Raw genomic sequence first — 23,271 nt, 5'->3', positions numbered from 1 at the left:
CAGATACCAGAAATTCTCTCTCCCAAATGAGGATATTGATGCCACCACCAACAGAGCCTCATGGCACTGAAGCCTGTCTCACTCCTGAATAGTTCAATCAAACCCATCCCTGGCATAGAAACTGTCTCAACATTCAAATACACAAGCAAACTAAAAACATTAGCTAAGACAGAAAAACAGCTTTTAAAAAAATACTCATCCTATCATCTTGCAAACCTCAAAGAAGTGTGTTTAAACTTATTTGATGCTTTTATCTGGATCACTGCAAGGTGAAACCAAGTAATTAATACTTCTCTAAACTTTCATTGTTCTTAGCATTGTAGCATGTAAATGTATGTTACTTTCTATCTAAAAGCATATTCTCGGGGATCCCTGGGTGGCTCAGCAGTTTAGCGCCTGCCTTCAGCCCAGGGCGTGATCCTGGAGTCCCGGGACCGAGTCCCACATCAGTCTCCCTGCATGGAGCCTGCTTCTCCCTCTGCCTGTGTCTCTGCCATCTCTCTCCCTCTCTCTCTGGGTCTCTCATGAATAAATAAAATCTTTAAAATAAATAAATAAATACATACATACATACTTCTGGTTCTCTCATGAATAAATAAAATCTTTAAATAAATTACATAGATAGAGTCACTTGCCTAAAGACAAAATTGTGACCACTTTTACATCAAGATGTTCAATGAGCTCTAACCTCAGAGAACCTTATCAGCTTCATCTCAAGTCGTCTTCATATATCATATTTCCCAATCAGAAAACTGATTTCCCATCTGGCCATCTCATTGTTCTCTATGTTACTACATCCTGTTCTCTCTAGTCTCTATGGACAAACATTCCTCTCTTTTCAAGACCTGTGACAAATGAAATCTCATACAAGAAGCCCTCTTTGGTTTTTCTATAACCTCCCAGAGTACAAAGTAACCTCTCCTTGTATTGCCTACCTGTAGTATCCTTTTGTAAATATTCCTTAGTGCTTTCTAGGAGAAAGACAATTGCTTATTCATTCTTATATCATTCACAACAATTCCTGTAGCTTGCAGAAGACACTCTATAAATAATTGTTGGATATATAATTTTTTAAATCCAAATTTTGTGTCAAAGAAAAGTTAAGCAATGAACAGAAGGTTTCACCCACGCAAATGTTTTACACATTGATAACCCAACGCTTGTTCTTAAAAATCAAATTGTTTGCTTAGTTTACTGAAGTATACCTTGTATATATAAGGCAATCTTTGAGAACTATAAAATGTACTTACTTTCTCATTATTGTAATAAGAAATGCTAAGGCCATCAAATTTCACCCATCTCTTCTGAAACATGCGTTTTCTGTAAAACATGAAAATGCTATTTTACATTCAAGTATCGTGAACTTGGATTTTAAATACATTTGTAATGTAACTGTGTCGAGCACACTCCTATTTGTTGTTAAACAGTATAAAAAGCATTAGGCTATAACAATGTACAGTTTTGGCAATGGCACGTAGGAAAAAAACAAAATGACATTTTCTAATGAATTAACATAGGAATTGAAAACAATGATACTGTTGGTTCTGGCACAAAAATAGACAAAGGTCAATGGAACAGAATAGAGAGCCCAGAAATAATCCCACACTTATATGGCCAATGCATCTACCACAAAGAAGGCAAGAATATACAATGGAAAGAAGAGTCTCTTCGTCTTTTCAATAAATAGGGCTGGGAAAACTGGACAGCTACATGTAAAACAATGAAATTGGACCACTTTCTAACACCATCCACAAAAATAAACTTAAAATGGATTAAACATCTAAATATGTGATCTGAAACCATAAAAATTCTAGAAGAGAATACAGGCAGTAATTTCTCTAACATCAGCTACAGCAACAGTTTTCTAGATATGTCTCCTAGGGCAAGGGAAACAACAGCAAAAATAAACTACTGGGAAGACATCAAAATAAAGAGATTTGCACAGCAAAGGAAATCAACGACAAAACAAAAAGGCAATCTACTGAATGGGAGAAGATATTTGCAAATTATTTATCTGATTAAGGGCTTAATATTGAAAATATATAAACAACTTACATAACTCAACACCAAAAAAAGGCAATTCAATTTAAAAAATGGGTCGAGGACCTTAATAGACCTTTTTCCAAACAAGACATACAGATGGCCAACAAACAAAAGATGCTCAACATCACTAATCACCAAGGAAGTGCAAATCAAAACTGAAAAGAGGTATGGCATTATGCCTGTCAAAATGGCTAGAATCAAAATGACAAGAAATTAACAAGTACTAAGGAAGATGTGGAGAAAAAGGAACCTTCATGCACCAATTCCTCACTGGTGGAAATGTAAGTTGATACAGCCTCTGTACAAAACAGTCTTGGAGGTTTCTCAAAAAATTAAAAATACAAATACCATACGATCCAATAATTCCACCACAGAGTATCCAAAAAAAACCCACAAAAATAGGATTTTGAAAAAATATATGCACCCCATGTTTACTGCAGCTTTACTTATAATAGCCAAACAACCCAAAAGTCTATCCATAGATAAAAGGATAAAAATGTGTGTACATATACACAGATACATAACAGAATATCACACGGCCATAAAAAAGGATGAGATCCTGCCATTTGTGACAACATAGATGGACCTAGACAGTATTATGCGAAGTACAACAAGGCTGAGAAACATAAATACATTATGATTTCACTCATATGTGGAATCTAAAAAAAATGAATACACAAAAAAGTAGAATCAAATCTATAAATATGAGAATTGACGGTTGCCAGAGGGGAAAGGGTTAGGAAGATGGGTAAAATGGGGGGTGGGGGGGAATAGGAGATACAAGTTTCCAGTTATGGAATGAACAGGTTATAGGAATAAAAGACACAGCACAGGGACTATAGCCAATGATACTGCAATAGTGTTGTATGGTGACACAGACAGCTACAGTTGTCGTGAGCAGAGCATAATTTGCAGAGATGCTGAATCACTGTTTTACATCTAGAACTAATGTAACACTGTATGTCAACTATATTCAAGTAAAAACTTAAATAAATAAAAAATGATATTATTAAGGGTATTAATATGCACATTTATAGGTTAGTGCAAAATGAAGTTTGGTGAGAAACACTATCACTGCCCCCAGTTCCCCTAACAGAAATAATCCTTTAATCAAGATAATATAGGGGTGCCTGGCTAGCTCAGTTGGTAGAGCATGCGACTTTCTATCTCAGGGTCATGAGTTTGTGTCCCACATTGGGAAGAGAGTTTACACAAAAATAAATAAAATTTTTTAAAAATTTACAAAAGATAATATAGGGGGATCCCTGGGTGGCTCAGCGGTTTAGTGTCTGCCTTTGGCCCAGGGCAGGATCCTGGAGTCTCGGGATCGAGTCCCACATCAGGCTCCTGGCATGGAGCCTGCTTCTCCCTCCTCCTGTGTCTCTGCCTCTCTCTCTCTCTCTCTCTCTCTCTCTCTCACACACAAATAAATAAATAAATCTTTAAAAAAAAAAAGTAATATAAACTTTCATCCTTCATCCTTCATTAAGCTTATAGTATGTATCTTATTTTACCTTAACTTTTGCTTTGGAGCATGAATAATATTTTCCCAAAATAACAAACCTTTGTCAATTGGATTTATAGAGATAAATTACCTAATTTTGATCAAATGAGCTGAAAAAAAGCCCCATATAGAGAATCCTTTACAATCATCCAAAATTCATTGAAATATTAACATTTTTCAAAAAGAATCAGATGAAAGGCAAATGAAATTTAGATGATTATTTTTTCTGAAAATAAGAAACAAAGCAGAATAATGTAATCATGTTTCCTATTTAGGTTTAATAGAAAAAACTTTTTCTGACTATATAAGGGAAAAGTAAAGAACCAATTCCCACTTGGACTTTTTTTGTTTTGTTTTCAGAGCCCTTCCCGGAAATCAGACAATCTTATTCTCTAAGTGGCTTTCTCTACTCGACGCAATATAGATACTTTTAGCTTTTAACAAAAATTATACATGAAAACTAACTTCCCGCTTGAATAAAGTCATTTCTAAGCATATATGTAAATAACAATCATGTCTACCTTTTCCATTTGTAGCTTGCTAACATGTTTAAGATAAGGGATTAGTTTAATATTCTGTGATTTTCATAAGATTTAAAGATAGAAAAAGAACATCTGGAAGTGTGAAGACCTCGTCTTCCCTGCTTTTTTCTGAGCGCCAAACACATATCACTCAAGTGAAATACAGCAGGCCTCCCACATTGATCTATTCAGCTTCACATAAAATTAGAGCAAACCTGATCAAATGGATAAAAGTTTCCAAGTGCATCAGGACAGACATTTCCATATAGAAGCATCTGAATTAATTAAAAAGTAACAATAAAGACCCTGAAATCATAAACATAACTACTCAGCTTTCTATCATCTTTCCGCTTCCTTTTAACTATCCTTGGTCCATGTTTTCTTAACACTGAAACATGCAGTAGTTAAGACACCTAGTTTTTAAAACCCAAGGGTTTTTTAAATCCCTTGCATTAAAAACATTAAAAGGTAAAGAAGTATTAAACACACAATTGCACACTGAACAAATTAATCACTCTGCACTCATTTAATGTTGATCCATGCCATACTTGAAGGCAGGTAAATATACATCTTCCCACACAATGTCAGCAATAATTCTGTGTATCAAGATTTTATTTTGGACTCTACCCACCTTACTTTGTGAATGGTGGTAAGCTGGAGCTCAATAGTATATATAATCTTCCATTTCAGAATAAAACAGTCAACACATGTAGGGAGATAATTACCATTACCCTTCTATTCCCTTTGCTAATCACTCCTTCTCTTCCAGAGTTCCACTATACTACCTATACAAATATTCCTTTCCTGATGAGCCAACCCAAAGCAAAAGACAAAACTATTCTCTCTCAAAGCACACCTTTTCCTCCTAATACTTAATACAATCGTTAATATTGTGTGTATTTGTTTACTTGCTCAATGTCTGTCTTCCATATCATACCTTATGCTTTATAAGGACAAACTCCAAGAGTGCTTCATCCTTCACTACACAATCAGCAACTAACATAGAAACATATATGGCACTAAAAAAAAAAAAAAAAGAATTTGTTGAACGAATGACATAATTAAGTGTAGTCCCTTTAGCAAGATGACAAACCTCAGTGACCAGAACTCAAATAATCAGCATCTCAAAAAAAGAAAAGAGAAAAAAAAAAAAGGTTGGCAGAAGACAGGAAACTTCTGAACACTCAAAATTAAATTCAAACTTTCAAAATCTGCCAAAGCACAGAGTGTAAAAAGTTTCAGAACCTGCTTTAATGTGTTTTACTTATTTATTGCAGGGATTCCTGGGTGGCTCAGCAGTTGAGCTTCTGCCTTTGGCCCAGGGTGTAATCCTGGGGTCCCGGGATCGAGTCCCACATCGGGCTCCCTGCATGGAACCTGCTTCTCCCTCTGCCTGTGTCTCTGCCTCTCTCTCTGTGTCTCTCATGAATAAATAAATAAAGTCTTAAAAAAAAAAAAAAGATTGTTTATAAAAGCAGCCACTTGGACTCAACAAGCTTCCTCGGGACTCCACAGCCAACTGTTTGGGGTCTGAGGCATCACCCAGGAGTATAACATCCGTACCCAAGGAAAACTAAGGGAAGAGATAAAGCACACAGTTTAGGGATCAGTGGTACCACCATCTGACTACATTTCCTCTCGGGCACTGAAGACAAAGGACACACTCTATCCCTAGCTCTGAGCAAAGCCTCACCCAAAACCTCAGCCTCTTTCACACTCATTTTCCAAGACATTCTCCCAACCATTTAATTTTTGCTACTACCAGGTAACTATTAGATGTGTTCAGCCGTTTTAAATCCTTCTAATAATCTATGGAGGGATGGGTAAATAGGACAAATCCCAACCCACAGCAAAATGGAAGGAGAGGCCACATGGTGTGTAGCACCTGAGGAAACAACCATTTTGTGTTGTTGAGACTACTCTGCAATCCTCTGATTAACTCTCTCCTTCTGCTTTCCATCTTTTATCCAGCCAGCCATCAAATCTGTGGGGACCTACTCCATGGGCACCATCCTCCTGCCATATTGCTACCTATCTCTAGACTCTTTCTTGCTGCCTGGCTCTCTCAGATGCAATTTTCTCCGCTTGAAATGCTCCCTGCCTGCTCCGGACATGGCCAGTTCCTTAGCCCTGAAACCTCAGCTTGAAAGCATTCCCTCCAGGTAGCCATCCTTGGTCAGATCCTAAGATCCCTTTGGTCTCCTGTTCCATTTCTTCACTTAATGACACCTAACAAATTGTGCATTTATGTATTTGTTTTGCTTCACCCATCTCTCATGCTAGATATTAAGAGATTGGAGTGGAGAAACCATTTCTATTTTGTTTATCAATATAAAAGCGGAGACTATCACAGTTCCTAGCAATAAAATGTGCTTAATAAATATTTAATGAACAAAGGAACATATTTTTCACTGAAAAATGCTTACTCAAATTCGCATTATTTATAGAGATAATATAAACACCAATAAAATATTTTACCCTTAATTTCACTTTTGCTTTTTTCAAATACTAAAGATATTTATTAATATGACAAAATAAAAGCTTTGGAATCACAGAAAAACTAGAACCTATAGAAAGCTTGGAAAATTCATCATTAATATCTATGTATTTTTTAAAATATATTTTATAACACTTTTAAAACGTGCTTTTTAAAAAATGTATGCATTTGACATGTCCTTATTTAAAAATACATGTCCTTATTTAAAATTATTAATCAATATGAAATGTTTCCAAAATTAAATTAATATAAATATTAATCTATTTTGCTCATTAAATATGTCAATGTTCAATTGACTGTTTTCTGTAAGTTCAATACTGAATTCTAATAACTAGTAATTAAAGATAATAACTTACATTTATATCCCTTCTCATATTATACTCCTTTCCAGCAAATGGAAACTCAGATTTAATGTAGATAAACCCTACAAATTAATTAAAATTTCAGTGAAATAATAAAATGGAGAACTTGAGAAGGTATTTTGTATTTCTAAAGGTCAATGTACAATATTAAAATAAATATTGATGAATACTAAAGTTTTAAGAACTATCCTTTCTGTGCAAGGGCTATATATTTCTTTCACATATTTATATAAGGTTATTAGATATCAGGCAAATAATAATAATTCCACTGCGATTATATAAAATTAATCTACTACACCCAATTAGAGGTTCCAACAGCACTTTAGACATTTACTCTGATGTAAGCTACTGCCTTTCCCTTAAATTTCACGTAACAGCTCAATTTGCTTATCAGTAAAGGTTAAAAATAAAGACATGGTATAAAATACAGTGTCATCCTGGCCTGTAGCACATAAATTAGATCTGAAATAATAATGAATTATTATAAAGAAATGACATTTTAAAGCCTCAATTTATTTGGCATAAGCTTCATAATAAAAACAGCAAACAGTATGTTGTGCTTTGTTCTCGGCACTGTTGCAAGCCATATACAAATATTAATTCACTTAATCCTCCAAGCAACCATATGAGGTAACATTTTTATTCCCATTTTACAGATGAAGGTTATGGTTAAGCCCTGGCAGGTTACATAATTTGTCACACAACTAGTAAAAAGCATATCCAGGAGTCAGATCTCGGCAATCTGGTCCCAGTCTTTGCTCTGAACCACTACGCCAAACAGACTAGTACGTTCGATAGCAAGGCATCCTGGACATCCCTTTAGGCAGCGATAACATTTGACCCCTACCCATTTTATATGAGTTCAATTTTGCCAAGTGCGTCAGAATTCCTTCAGGAAAAAAGGTAGAGTAGACATGAAACATATTAGCCTAGGTCTTATCCCATTTTGTTTTTAGGGTTCTGAAGGGAAACATTTCCTTAAGAAGCTTTTTTAGAATAATTTATAAGACTTGTGCCACGTTATCGAACGAACTTCTATAAATTCTTCCCTTGAGCTCTGATATAGGGCAGCTGGTATAAAGTTTCAACTGCTATCATAAGTACAGCCTTACCACCTGATGTCAGCATTTGTTGTCTCAAAACTGTATTTTAAAAACTTTTTTTAACAATAGTGTATATACAAACAATTAAATCTGTATTTATGAAGTACTCACACAGAGGTACTCCTGTTTTATTTTTATTTATTTTTTTTAATTTATGATAGTCACACAGAGAGAGAGAGAGAGAGAGAGAGGCAGAGACACAGGCAGAGGGAGAAGCAGGCTCCATGCACCGGGAGCCCGATGTGGGATTTGATCCTGGGTCTCCAGGATCGCACCCTGGGCCAAAGGCAGGCGCCAAACCACTGCGCCACCCAGAGATCCCGGTACTCCTGTTTTAATTTCATTCTTAAGTGTCAACAGGGTTTGGGGAGGGTTTTTTTGTTTGTTTTTTTAAAAATACTCAGTATTTTAGTTTTAAAAAATTCCCCCAATCAAACAACTATGGTCACCAATGATATTAATATAAGGTGGCAGAGGTTACCAAACTGTCATTAAAAATGATACAACTCAAATGAACCTCAAAGGCACTAAGTCTAATTTATGGCTTTTTAAAAAAGATTTTATTTATTTGACAGAGTGAGCAAGAGCACAAGCAGGGGGGGTGGTGGGGGGAAGCAGTCTCCCCAAAGAGCAGGAAGCCCAACCACATAGAGCCAGATCCCATAGAGCCAGATCCCAAAGGCAGACACTTCACCAACAGAACCATCCAGAGCGCCCCAAATTTATGGCTATTATTAATCATCACAAGCGTACTTCTCAATTATTGTAAACAGTATCTACTGAAAAAGATATTAACATGGTGTTCCATTTGCATCTGCTTTGTTTACATAATCCTGAAGAATTACATGCATATTTCATCTTATTCACTACACTAGCTTCAATGTTTTAGAACTACCACAATTTCCAAAAGTGTAGATTTTTATCTAATTACTCATTTTTTTATTAAGCTAAGTAATTATTTTACCTACTCTTTTAAGTATGAGGCTTTTAAATGATGCGGTAGTAGTTATGAAGTGTTTTGTAAGTACAGATACAAAAAATTATCATTGTATAACATACCAGTACTATCTCTTCTTGGCCTTTTGGCTAAGATCAAATGTAAAATGCCAGCATTTTTCTATTCTAAAATGCACGTCCTTACTTTTAAACAAGCCAAAATGATAGTTTCCAAGATTCGGTGAACCCAAATAAGTTAGAGCCAAAAAACAAAAACCAAACGTCTCTGAAATCCCAGCTTCTATCTCTGCTATACCTAATTATTTCAATGAGAAAAAACAAATATTATTTTAACGTAAAATTCCAGGTGCCAAAAAAACTTCCAGAAGTCAATAACAAAGCATTCACTTTAATACATTACTACCAATTTTCATAATATTCATAAAAAGGGTACATGACATGGTATATGAAAAGCTATGTCGAATGGCACACTATTTTATGCAGTCCTATTCTACAAACACACACACAAACAGGAAACCAGCTTTAGTTAAGATGATTAGCAGAAAGTTTGCATTTACCTCTACTCTTCCCAAAGGTTCAAAGGATTAAAAAAAACAAAAATAAATACCTACAAACCAACAATGACCAGAGAAGTAGACAGCAAGAACAATATTTAGAAACCAAGAAAGTAGAAGGAAGGACAGGAGCCTGACTTAGGAAGTTCCCAAAAGCTGATTGCTAAGCCTGCAACAGATCAGATTGAGAGGAAACCAATTTACCCACAAAATCTCAGAAAGCCTCGGGAGATGGAAGTCATCAAGTAACTCTGGAAGGGACTAAGAAGGAGAGGGGATGACAAAAATAGGAAGATTTGTTGAAAGGCAACCTAAGAGATAAACTTGTGCCCCTCATTGCTCCATCCCAGAATCCTCCCTCCCTTCACACTGCTGGGAAAAAGCCCCTTTTCTTGCTCAATAGCAGAGCTTCATCCACTGCAGAAAACCAAACAGTCTCTGGACTGGAACACTCAGACATAACTGCAGGCAACAGGGAATATTCAAAACAGAAGAATAAAAAATTTGTGTCATAAATATTTATACTCAAAGTCCATTTTCCCCACTAAGCTCCCAAAAAGCTGTTTTACCATTGTTATCATCCTCAAAAAAAAAAAAAAATTCATATAAAAGATACTGGCATGTGGACTCACCAAGGAAACATATTAAGAGAAGTCCAGCAAGATGATCTTACAAGAAATAAGTAACAGGACTCATCAGAACCTGTTCCAATCAGCTTTGTAGGATCTCACTTTAAAAATAAACAGCTCAAGGGGCGCCTGGGTGGCTCAGTGGTTGAGCATCTGCCTTTGGCTCAGGTCGTGATCCTGGGGTCCTGGGATTGAGTCCCACATCAGACTCCCTGTGGAGAACATGCTTCTCCCTCTACCTCTCTCTGTGTATATCTCATGAATAAATAAATAAAATCTTAAAAAAAAAAAACTCAAGATTAATAAACCATCTGAGGAAAAGACCCCTAAGGTAAAAAATGGGAAATGAACCCTTCCCCCCCCCAAAGAAAAGAAATAAAATTGAAAGAAACACATTCTACAGGGAAAGAAAGCCTCAAAAAAATACATTAAGATCTTCAGAGATAATAGAAAATATTGTGTCCATGAAACAACAACAGTAAGCTATATAAAATAAAGAATCAAAAGAAGGTGCTTTCTATATTAAATATAGGATAACAAAAAACAAAAGTGGAAAGAAGGTGCTTTCTATATTAAATATAGGATAACAAAAACAAAACAAAAAGAAAATACAATTGAAGCAACTTTCCAGAAACAAAAAATAGGACAGCTATACTTTTATCAACATTTCAGTGTGGGAGGTACAACACCAAACTACCAAGAAAAACAAAGAAATAAAAGAAAAAAATCTCCCAGAACAAAAAACAGGCTACATATAGAGGATCAAGAATCAGATCTCTCAATATCAGCTCTATAATACCAGAGACCTAGAAGATACGGATTGGTGATCTGAAGACAGTATTCTTTCCCATCAAGATGTCTGAACCATGATAAATTATCAGTAAGCATGCTTAGGAAAAAACTAACACTTTCAAATATTAAAAAGTTCAAAAACTGTCCCTCCTATCCACCATTTCTGAGGAAGCTCTAAGCAACATGGGTAGGTATTAGGTGGGCAGACAATGACATGAGATTGAGGAAAAGCAAAAATACACAGCACAGAGAATTCCCAAGACAATAATGAAAGGGATCACAGAATGCTAACTGGATCACTGTGCAGCAGGCCTGGAGAACAACCAGCCCAAATTAAAGTTTCCTTAGGAGGCTGTGGGATGATGAAATTGATATGTATTTTGGGTACTTCAGAGATTTACAGCCCTTAGGAAGAATTTGGGGTGAATGGATAATAAGTACACACACACACATACACACACACAAAAAGCAAAAAAGTCAAGAATTATAAATATCAAGAAAAACTAAAGATAAGCACAAATGAAATAAATATTAATCCTATGTTACAAAGCTCACATATGAACAGCATGCACACAGTCATGAGGGTATAAAACTAAATACAGATAGAACCTAAATATTTTATGCAACTATATGAAAAGGATGATAGACAGGAACTGTGTCTATACCAGAAGGAGGGGTGAGAGACAGTAATAAAAATGAATAAACATTATATTCCATGGTAGTAGCTCAACAGATGATCCCTAACACTGAAAAGTGAGGGGAATAATATAGTCATGATGGGGTGCCTAGCTGGCTCAGTCTGTAGAGCATGAGTCTCTTTTAGGGATGAGTTCAAGCCCCACCACAAATGCATGGAGCCTACTTAAAAAAAAAAAACTATAGAAAACAAATTTTGAAAAATATTATTAATATATACAAAATAAAAAACAAAGAAACTACTAACAGGAAGTGGAAGGGGAGGAATGTTGCTACGTGTTTTGTTTTTTTTGTAAACAAACCACATAGAACTTTATGATACTTTAAACCACCTGCTTTTACAATCACCAAAAACTTAACTTTAAAAGTTTAATGTGAACAAATGCTTTCTTTACTTTGTATTTTCCAAGGTAAGCACTGACTAGAACTCAACATTATCAGAGGTCACCCAAAATAAAGTGATGCTCTTCTGAAGAGAAAGGAAACTGCGGTTTGTTGCGCCCCAATTCAGTGTCAGGCCCAATGTTACCTACTTTTCCAGCTGATCCCACAGAGGAAGTCCTGACCCTATACTTTTATGTGGGAAACGAAGGTTCTGGGAAACCTGAGTCACAGCAAACAACCAACAGATGGCTTACAACTCTAATTTCAGGCTGATTCCAACACCCTCCCATTCATTTCTCTGCCACTAAACAGACTGAAAGAAATTAGTCATGTTATTTGCTAAACACTAGAACTCAGAAACTGTTCCCTCAAACTACAAATAAAATACTGAAGCTTTTTATTTGCTCAGCACAGTCTTTACCAAGGATGTGTGATTTGAGAAATGGCCAACTAGATACTTTTTATCAAAGATTTAAGATTCAGCTTGAAGTTCAACGCGGTGATTGGTCCCTAAGAAACCGGTCAGACAGAGACGTGTCAACTTTGCACTGCATTTGCTTTTCGCTGAAGGGCCAACCAGAGGCCAGCAGTCCCAGGAAACTCGAGGCTCTCCCACAATTGTGTACCAGGGTGAGGAATCGCTCCACACACAAGCAACCTTGGAGATGTTGTGTATAAGCTGGGAAATCAATCACTGACAAAGGTGATTGTCAACAGGGAAAGCTCTGCTCTCCCACCGGCTCATGGACTACTGGCTTCTGGGTGATCTGACTCCTAACTCCTATCTGGGATTTGATCTTTTCTTGGTATTTGACCATTGGCCTTTTCATTCTCCTTAGGTCTCTGTTCAACCTGAACAGGCAACTCACTGGCAGTTTCTCCCTCCTGGTTCTAGAACCCAACCTTGAGTCTCCAATAAAATAACCCAGCCAACTCCTGTTATCCATCTGATGGACTTCAGTAACTCCAGCTATCACGTCAGTGCCTTTTCACTCCCACCAGCCAGAAAAGTATTTCTTCTAAAAATGCTGGTTAAAATCTTATCTGTTTTCCAAAGGCCAACTAAACTGCTACTTCCCCTGCCTAGAAGGTCTTTGAAGGAATGTTTTCTCAACCCCTCTGTAACTTCGCAATTCTGTACTCTACCCTTGAGGACTTTTCAGTTTTATTTTAATTGGCTTCCTTTTCTCTGTCCTAAATGGAAGACACGAAAAAGACAAGGAACACACACATCTTGCATATCTCTGTGTCCCTCCACTAATTCTTAAGCATATTACATATTTTAATTGCTGAGGGAGCTTCACATGTTCAGCTTCTGCCGTTCTAGGTTCAGATTATCACACAAGGCCTCTCCACGGTGAAAAGGTTAATTTGTTAAAGAGGTATTCAGGTGAGTAAGAAATAAAGTCACAAAACATATTCTCAAGTAAAATGTGAATGCCTCAAGATACATGGCAATTTTTATAAAAATGCTGGTGCGTTATACTGAACACACAAACATCTTCACAAAACAGCAAGTTAAAAATGTCAAAAAGGAGGGGGGGTACTGGCTGGCTCAATCAGTTGGGTGTCTGCCTTAGGTTCAGGTCATGATCTCAGGATCCTGGGATCAAGCTTTACATCAGGCTCCCTGCTCAACAGGAAGTCTGCTTCTCCTCCTCCCGTTGCCCCTCATCCTGTTCCTGCTCAAGGGCTCTTGCTCTCAATAAATAAATATAATATTTTTTTTAATGTCAAAAAGGTTCTTTTGTTGCATTATGCTTGGATATATCACTATGTGCATCTCCCAGAAGGGGTACAGCACATTCACCACATCTGCCTTTCTTTATACCAACTTCTAGGATTCTTCTTCTGAGTTACATAGTTGGGAAATGCTGAAATAAATTCTATCCAGTCTTCCATATTTGCACTCACTCAGATTGAGTGAAGAGCTTCGGCTTATTAGTTACAGACAGGAAAGTGGAGGGAGAAAGACTTGCCTTTTTATCCTCAAAACCCAGTGAGTTCTTTTTTAAAACAGGTATCATTTACTAAAGTTTTTCATCTGCTTGACCTGTTTGAAACACTAATAACAGACCCAGGGTCTACATTTTATTAAGTTCCTTCCATACAATATTTGAAATTGATAGAATCAGGCGATGTCATAATTAAATCATTCAAATAGCTAAGTGAATGTTCATACTTTAAGCACAACTATAAATGCTTTAGTATTTCTTCAGCCGCATGATGTTACACAATTACACTCTTACTAAATCTTAGGCAGTTTTCAAATACCACGCACTGATTCAGGACTGGCATTTCCATTACAAAAGCAAATAGATAATCTCATGTGAAATAAACTCAGATTATAAGTTTAATTATTTTGTTTAATGGCCCTCATGACTGAAGACAGTTTTAAACACTATTTAGAGAAGGATAACTGAGTGTGGTTCTTTGTTTTTAAACTGTGTTTTGATAAACATGTTTTTAAGAGGGAAACAGAACCATAAAAATAACACTGATAGTCCATTGCAGTGTTAATGTACATAGTACTCTCAAAGCACCTCCAGATTTTCAACCAATATAGTGTTTAGAGCTGTTTTTATTATAAAATCCTTACATATAAAAAAGCTGTCTATTTTTTAAAAATTTAAAGAAAAAATACATCTAATGCTTGTTTTTTTTTTTCACTGATCTCACTCAACAACAAATACTAAGAGCATCTGCCACACGCCAGGCTACATTCTAGCTGTTGAGGATATCAGAGCAAACAAAAACCAACACAGATGACTATCCCCATGGAGTGTTCATAAAATAAATCATCTGTCACATGAGACTCACAGAGAAAGACAAAGTAATTAAGGGAGTTGCAGAGTAGTGAGGAGAGGGGTAGTGACAATTTTAACTTTAGTGTTCAGGACCTCAATGCAAAGGAGACATTACAGCAAGAAGAGAGGGAGAGAGGGTACAAGCCATGTTGCTCCATGGGTGAGAGCATTCCAGGCATAAAGAACAAGTGCAAAGGTCCTCAAAGAGGGTTCCTGCTTCTTACGACTTCTATGTTTATTAGAATAATAGAAAGTAGTTTCCCTATTTTGTAATGTATCCTGTTATAATTTTCTACTTGGGGTCCAGGGGTGATAGAAGAAGCTGGTATAAGGTTCTGGCCAACTCTCTAATCTGTTTTATGCCTAACTGGCCCATGGGCCAAATCTCGCCCATTATGTGTTTATAAATAAAGCCTTACTAAAACACAGCCTCATTCATAGGTTTACATATTCTCTGTGGCTGCTTTCATGCTATAGCTGCCGAGTTGCTCATTTCCCATAGATATCTCAGAGAGGCTGTATACAGATTACAATATTTTTTATCTGATCCTTTACAGAAAAAGTTTGCTGGGCAGCCCGGGTGGCTCAGTGGTTTAGAGCCGCCTTTGGCCCAGGGCATGATCCTGGAGACCTGGGATCGAGTCCCACGTTAGGCTCCCTGCAGGGAGCCTGCTTCTCCCTCTGCCTGTGTCTCTGCCTCTCTCTCTCTCTCTGTGTGTCTCTCATGAATAAATAAATAAAATCTTAAAAAAATATATTTAAAAAAAAAGAGAAAAAGTTTGCTGATACCTTCTCTCTGGAATTCAGAATGCCATCTACTGGAGTGCTACCTGCACCAAACAGACATGTGACCATGAGTTAAATAAAGCTCAGTAACCTCTACTTAAGGAGTAGGCAAGCATCATTTTGTCTAATTAATGAGCATCTTAAACATCCTTACAATAGCATACAGAGTCCAATTAGGAAAGGGAGAAATTAAGATTCTACTTCACTTCTGATCTAATAAACAATACATGCTTCTTGGCCAGTAACAAATACTTCTTTTCAAATCATAGCAATAAAATCATGGAGAAGAGTTTAATCTCTTGGTGATATAACAAGTTCCTTTAATTTCACAGTCTTCATTCATCCCAGTATCCAGGGGGAAAACTGTTAAGCCAGAAAACTCAATTATTTCCCCTAAAATGGAAAAACATAAATCTAGACAACTTATAGCATCTAACCCTAGGCAGATTCAGAATCGAAAGGATGGAAAATCTGAGTTCTGATAAAGAGAGAGGAAAAATGTTCTAAATGTCCCGGAGGTAGCCAATGATGGTGAAGTTTTTTCACTGTGCCAGGAGCATAAACATATCAACCCTGCAGAGAGTGAGGTACCACCAGAGATCATGCAGGAAATCACAGCTGCTGGGGGCTCTATAGCCAGAGTCTGCTGAATCTTCCAGTGGTAAGTGGAGAAAGCACTAGGATCTCCCTAAACACTTCAATTTTACATAAGTGAAAGATTTGAGAATATTCAAAATAGCTGTTTATGCCACCTGCTTCTACTTTTGAGTGCTTATTCATACCTTTGCTACTAGACTATGTAGTTACCAATAATACTGATGACTGACTGAAAAGTAGTCATAGTTGACTACTCTGTCATCATAATGTAACCAGAAAAAAAGACAGGATAACTAAGAAATACTCTGTTTCAGTTTATTCAATATCTAATTTGTTAAAAGAATGCAATGGTATAAAGTATTAACCATATAATTACAAACCATAAAAGTATGAGGCTTTTTCACTTTCTTTAGAAATATAATATCTGTTTCCCACTAGTCAATTAATGCTTCTTCTGGTAATATTCTCCTAATAAAATTTATTTTAGGTCCAACCAAGGCTTTCCAGAAATGATGCACATTTTTGGGAGAAGAGTAAAGAAAACCAGCACATTGTAGGGACTCACCATGTCAATTACCTAAACTCAAGAGCTTTAATCCCAAAATAACTTAATAATTCATGAGGAATATTTCAAGTATTTCAAAATGACATTCAAATATTAGGACACCAGAAAACAATTCTAATTAAATATAATCCCTTCCCAAATATTTCTCAGTACAGTAAAACCCCTAAGGGACAGAAGTTTCTTTATAAACATCTGAAATGATAGATGTTTCAAAAGTAAAATATTCAAGGGACTCTGACTTCTATGCAAAATACGAAAATCAAAACAATATATCAGTAACAGGGAAGCCCAAAATCTAACAATGATGTACTTTCCCTAACTACAATTAAGACTTGTATTCCCAAACAGAACACTGTTATAATATGAGCAAAAGCCAAACAGCGTGGGCGTAGTAATACCAACTCAATCTGTGTTGTTTTTCTTTGCCACAAATTGGGACACAGTGCATTTTAGTGTAATGTCAGAAACTAACATTAAAAATCTAGATGTGAAATTGCAACTTTCCATTTCAATTTGCTGTTCAGAACCTTATCCCATCATTCCACATAGTACACTGCACATGTTCCTCCTTATGTCTAAAGAGCAACATTTGCAAAAGTGCACTGAAAGTCCCTAAACACTGTGTGCATGGTGGTGGGGGAGGGGTGAGAAGTAGCAGCAACCTAGCAAGTTTAGAAATGCATAAACTTGAACAGTTACAAATATGCTACTTAGAGGAAAAAAAAAAAAAAGAGTAACTACATACCCTTGAGGAGAGAGCTTGTCTAGCCATCCCGATTTAACTTTCCTTGCAGAGAATCCATAAAAACAGGCATAGGGAGATATTGCATTTGAAGAAACGACTGTGGACTCAGCATTTCCACTTGTTGAGCTTAATGGATAACTGTGCCTATTGACAGGGTCCACAGTCAATGCTTTCTGAGTCCTAGCTTTAGATGCCTTTGAGTTTTTTCTTCTTAAACTCTGAAAGCATTCTTCTACTGTTGAATATTCTGATTCTGAAGCAGAGTCTCTTGGAAAATTATTTTTGTCTTCTCGAGGTATCCAAATATCTTCCACTTTGTCTTCACTTATATTCTCCTTCTTGTTATCATATATGCTAAATGGAAATAAATGGTGTTAACATTTCAGAGTGTCATATGTCATTTAAACCATTGGTTACATTGCAAATTTATACAAATCACAATTTTTTTTTTTTTAAGATTTGTTTGTTCTGAGAGAGAACCCTAAGATCATGAAACCCTGAGATCATGACCTGGGCAGAAATCAAGAAACCGATGTTTAACTGACTGAGCTACCCAGGTGCCCTGAAATCACAGAAATTTAAGGTCAGAAAACTCTTAGGAATTCAATTCACCCATCTGATAATTTTTTAAATTCCTTCATAAATATTAAATAGAAATCTCGAATTATACTAAGACATATTTGAACACTGCTAGAAGTATCATTTTTCTTATAGGTCATTAATCTGATCATTAAACCGATCATTTTTCTGGGGGGTTGGATGCAGATCAGTAGTAAGGGTGGAGCTTGACCATATTCTCTGCATCACGATTTCCTATCTTCACCAACACCATTATGTAGCCAGCCCAACAGCTAGTCCCTGGGCCACATCATGAACCACTACCTCATCTATTTGGAGATACTACTTCCAAACCTGTTGCCCCTCTCTGGCTCTCTACTATTCAATTCCAAGAATTCTATGTTCTATCATAATGTAAAAAAAATTTAATAAATAAATAAATAATAAAATAAAATTAAAAAAACAGTGAGTATATCCAACTGGTAAAAGCTTTTGTACTATTTTACAACATGAATGAGGAAAAACTGCACCACAGTGTTGCCCAGAAAATGAAGAAGAGTCAAGGTGCAATTAAAAGGTAAAAGCAGGGATCCCTGGGTGGCGCAGCGGTTTAGCGCCTGCCTTTGGCCCAGGGCACGATCCTGGAGACCTGGGATCGAATCCCACATCGGGCTCCAGGTGCATGGAGCCTGCTTCTCCCTCTGCCTGTCTCTGCCTCTCTCTCTCTCTCTCTGTGACTATCATAAATAAATAAAAATTTAAAAAATAAAAAAAATAAAAAAAAATAAAATAAAAGGTAAAAGCAGTATAACCTGTAATATTCACTGGAACACATTTCATAATAGCTAAGCATATTGCTATGGACTGAAGAAATGACAAAACAGATTCACTCATTTAGGTATAATAAAACTCATCACAAAGAAGTTTTTGCTAATCAATGAAATAGATACAGACAGGGGTCAAATTACATCCTATGCTATACAGATACAGCATTCTAAAAACTGTTACTTCATTAAAAGAATGATTTAACCTGGCCCCTTCCACATTTTGCATTATAATACATTCATATCAAATGCTAACTGAAGGTCCTCAAATTATTTAGTTTCAATTCAAGAAAACCCACAACTGGGGGGCCAGGGTGGATCGGTCAGTTAAGCGTTCAACTCTCAATTCCAGCTCGGGTCATGATCTCAGGGTCGTGGAACTGTACCTCACCTCAGGCTCTGTGCTGGATGTGATGCTTGCTTAAGATTCTCTCCCTCCCTCTCTTCCCCCACCTCTTAAAAAACAGAAAACAAAAAACAAAAAAAAACAAAACAAAAAAAAAAAAACTCACAACAATGTCAGCCTTGGAAAGGAAAGGATAAAAATCAAAACTAAAATGAACATTATGTAATATTGTAGTACACCAAGACCTAATAAAGCTGAGAAAACTAAAATTTAAGCTGGTGCCTCACAAACTCTGTTTAATATCATGTGTGATCCAAATAACTGGATAATTGCCAAGCCACTTGCCAATGTTGAACTTCCAGTAAAAAGAGTATATTACATTTATAAAAATTCTGCACCTCAGTCATATTTTTTGTACTGCCCCTTTCATCCTTCATATTAACATAACTTCTCATCTTTAACGTGCAGTTATGGGGACCACGTATCTGCAATTTTGGAACAGGAAAACTGGTTTCAACCAAGAAAACAAACTGCTGCAGAATATCACTATGCACTCAATTTACAGATTCTAAATTCAATTATTAATTGAATTAATATGAATACTGAATTAATTGAAGTGGCATTAATTGAATTAATGCCAATACTGAAACATCTAGAAAGATTTGAACTTACCAATGTCAACTATTTTCTTAGATATATAGTATGAGCAAGAATCAACACTGTATAACATTTATTCAAAAGAATTAATCATCATCAGCCATGACTCGTACCTTGATTTGATGAGAAAAGAGTTTCTTTCATTAATTGTATCCCCTTTGAGTGTTTCTTCATCGGTCCAAAATTCATTCCTTATAGACCTCTTCTATTAAAAATATACATATACAAAAATTAAAAAATAAAAATAAAAAATATACATATATACACACACTATTTTTAGAATAGCAATATTCTACAAACACCCACAATATCTAAGTTTAGTTTTATTACAAAAATGTCTAACTGCTTAGATCAATTTTGGTAAAAGTAACTTAACTAGTGAGACTATATTTAAAAAAGGTCTTTTGATGCCTTTTCCAATATTATATTTAAATCATTAATAATTTATCATTTCAATCAAGAAAAACAGAAGATGCCAACCAAGAACAAAATTTATTTACTTTTACTTTGCCACTTTTTGTCTTCCAACTCCTCTTCTATTGCAATCAGGATATAAAATACAAAAAAGAGCACAAGCACTTCAGAGGCTAATAAACAAAATAATTAAGATATGTAAATAGAAGTAGATATTTGGGTATAAGGCAAAAGCAAAATCAAGGGGATTTTTGTTTGTTTGCTTTTGCTTTCTCTGGGAGTTTGTCTTTAAACTAACTTATCTTTTGGAAAATTCTGAAAAATGGAAAATTCCGAAAATCCAGCCATCTGTATTCCTGAAATTGAACATGTTTTATGAAGTATAAAGAAACACATTCACCATGATTTTACTGAACAGAATTTTACTGACTAGAAATGTCTCCCTTCAAAGTAACTCATTCTTAAAAAAAAAAAAAAAAAGTAACTCATTTTTCAAACATTTTAAAGGAAAATGAAGAGGCAAATATAAACAGAGGTGCAAACACTTGGATATGGAAAAAATGAAAATGTATGGAACTAACCTTGGAATTTTCTAGTCTCTGGAAGAGAAAGGTCTCTCCATAAGGAAAAATGGAAGATGAATTTTCCTCATTTGAATCTTTTGGAGAAATGATAGAATGAGAATGAAAAGACGTGAATAATGTGGAATATTATTTTTAAAGGTAATTGTTTAATTATTTTATAGCCATATCACAACTTATATAATCTTTCTTCTCTGAGAGTCCAAAATTATGCTTTTAATTTTCACCCCCAAATCAACTCTTCCCATGGTCTTCTTGATGTAGCACTCACTGTGTATACCTCTCACTTCACAACCAAAACATATTACTCATTATTTCTTAAAGTGTGATGTGTCATATATGTCCTTGTTAACCTCTAAAACCCACATTAATGTAACTATGCACGTTTTCCACATATGATGCAAACAGTAATGATGCCATTTATAATGCTAATTCTTAAATAAGACCACAGTATTAGTGGCAAAAAAATGAGCATTGGTCTACTATCTGCCAATTATTAAAAGTTCACCAACATAACAGCGAGGTATTATATTCAAAATACCAGAATCCACTTAATATAATCTAACATCACAGCCAATAACACACCTGTAAAAAAGTTATTTCAAGAGAATATCTACTGTCTACGAATTATACAGATTTATAAGAAAGAATTTAACACTTGCAGTTTGTTACAACAAGAAAATTTTAAAGGGTCAGTAACCAAGTGTTTGCCATCTTATTGTTAAGAAGAATGTTCCTGAACTTATAGAAGCAGAATTTTCAAAAAGAAGAGCCTCTGTCAATGATCAATTTACCTAAGTAATGTCAGCCCTTTCCAGTTACCATGGTAAAATCACTTTCCATAAATCTATGTCCTGTAGCTCAGACTGTCAGAAACCACTTAATTTAGCTAAATGCCTTCAACTGTGGCTAATGATAAATGAAGCCTTGTGCAAAAAAAAAATCTTTTTACAGTAGTATATCCAGATGTTTAGGAGTCTAAGTATATATTACTATCTTTTATTCACTCATCTTTAAAAGTATCTAAGGTATTATGAACCCTAGTAGAGAGTTATTCTCATTATTCTCTATTCCACAGGTGGGCTTTTTTTTTTAATCACAATTTTCACATATTTAGGATTGTCAAATGAGTGCTAATTTACAAAGACTTTAAATGCAAAGACTCACTTTCCTGTGTCACAGACTTTCCAGTTGAGGTAGCAACATTTCTTCTCTCACGGTAATAGCTTAAAGCAAAGGTGGAAAACAGATAAATTAAAATAGATAAGCAAAAATACTTAAGTTACTATTTCGAGTAAAGGATGAATTATAGAGACAAACATTCTTCTAAGTAGAAAAAAAATACTATTCAAAAATAAACAGATTTTAACTGATTTTAATTAAATAGAATGGCTGAATTCCATAACTGTTTTTTTCTAAATAGCCTTGAAAAGACTTCACTGGGTATTACAAGTATTTGCCTCACACATTTATAATTCACAAAAAGTAAACGAATGAAGTTGCCCAATGCTAGTATGTTCATTGGAATTTCAAAACTTCTAGCCATACCCCTTGTGAGAAACTAATTTTCTAACTAGATTTCAATATTTATGTAGTCTTTTCATCATTAGCTTTACAATACTGAGTCAAAAATATGTTGACTCCATGGGCACAGTATGAAAGTACACAAGACCTTTTCTCAAAAAATTTGCTGCCTTGGGAGAGAAAGATTTTAGGTAATTAATTAGAATATAACATTATAGCAATGACAGAGGAAAACACTGTGGAAACAGCTATAATGAATACCCACTACTATACGAAAGAGTTCTATTTTTCCATCTAAACGTAAGGATCAAGACAGGGTCCTTAATGTCTCTTAAATATATATCTGCCCAAATAACTACAAGCAAGGATATAAAGAAGAGAAACCAATGAAATAAAACATAGACAAAATTTTAAAGTCATTTTAACTAAAGCTGGTTTTTCAAAAAGATTGATAAAACTAATAAAACTCAGGGAAGGAAAATAAAAGCAAGACAGAAGAGAACTACCAGTACCAGGAATGAAAAACAGGACATCACTACAAATCCTACAAACATTAAAGAGATAATTACAGAGTATTAAGAAAAAACTTTATGTCAATAAATTCAACAATTTAGATGAAACTGAAAAATCCTCTGAGATATAAATTATCAACTATATAAAGAATAAATACAAAAATCTTAATATCCCTCTGTCAGAGAAACTGAATTTAGTAATTAGTCACCTACCTACAAAAAACTCTAGGCCGAGACACTTCACTGGTTAATTCCATCAAACATTTCAAAAAGAAATAATACCAATTCTAGTGAACTTTTTCAGAAAATAGGG

The 23,271-nt window shown here is 35.4% G+C and overlaps 1 protein-coding gene across 10 annotated transcripts in view; it reads right to left on the bottom strand.

Moving 5' to 3' along the window:
* The window catches only part of ARAP2 (ArfGAP with RhoGAP domain, ankyrin repeat and PH domain 2), a 192,069-nt gene that overhangs the window by 144,261 nt on the left and 24,537 nt on the right, over positions 1 to 23,271 (bottom strand). For all 10 annotated transcript variants that reach the window (XM_072808051.1, XM_072808033.1, XM_072808026.1 and 7 more), the window contains exons 3-7: positions 22,090 to 22,148; positions 20,923 to 20,999; positions 20,041 to 20,132; positions 17,543 to 17,896; positions 1,251 to 1,320 (exon numbers count right to left, since the gene is read on the bottom strand). In XM_072808051.1, the coding sequence (XP_072664152.1) occupies positions 1,251 to 1,320; positions 17,543 to 17,896; positions 20,041 to 20,132; positions 20,923 to 20,999; positions 22,090 to 22,148 (652 nt within the window). The remainder of the gene's footprint in view (positions 1 to 1,250; positions 1,321 to 17,542; positions 17,897 to 20,040; positions 20,133 to 20,922; positions 21,000 to 22,089; positions 22,149 to 23,271) is intronic.

Source organism: Canis lupus, chromosome 2, assembly GCF_048164855.1.
Source record: "Canis lupus baileyi chromosome 2, mCanLup2.hap1, whole genome shotgun sequence".
Lineage (NCBI taxonomy): Eukaryota > Metazoa > Chordata > Mammalia > Carnivora > Canidae > Canis > Canis lupus.
Note: the sequence above shows the minus strand (reverse complement) of the source record. Positions and strands in the feature narration are given on the sequence as shown.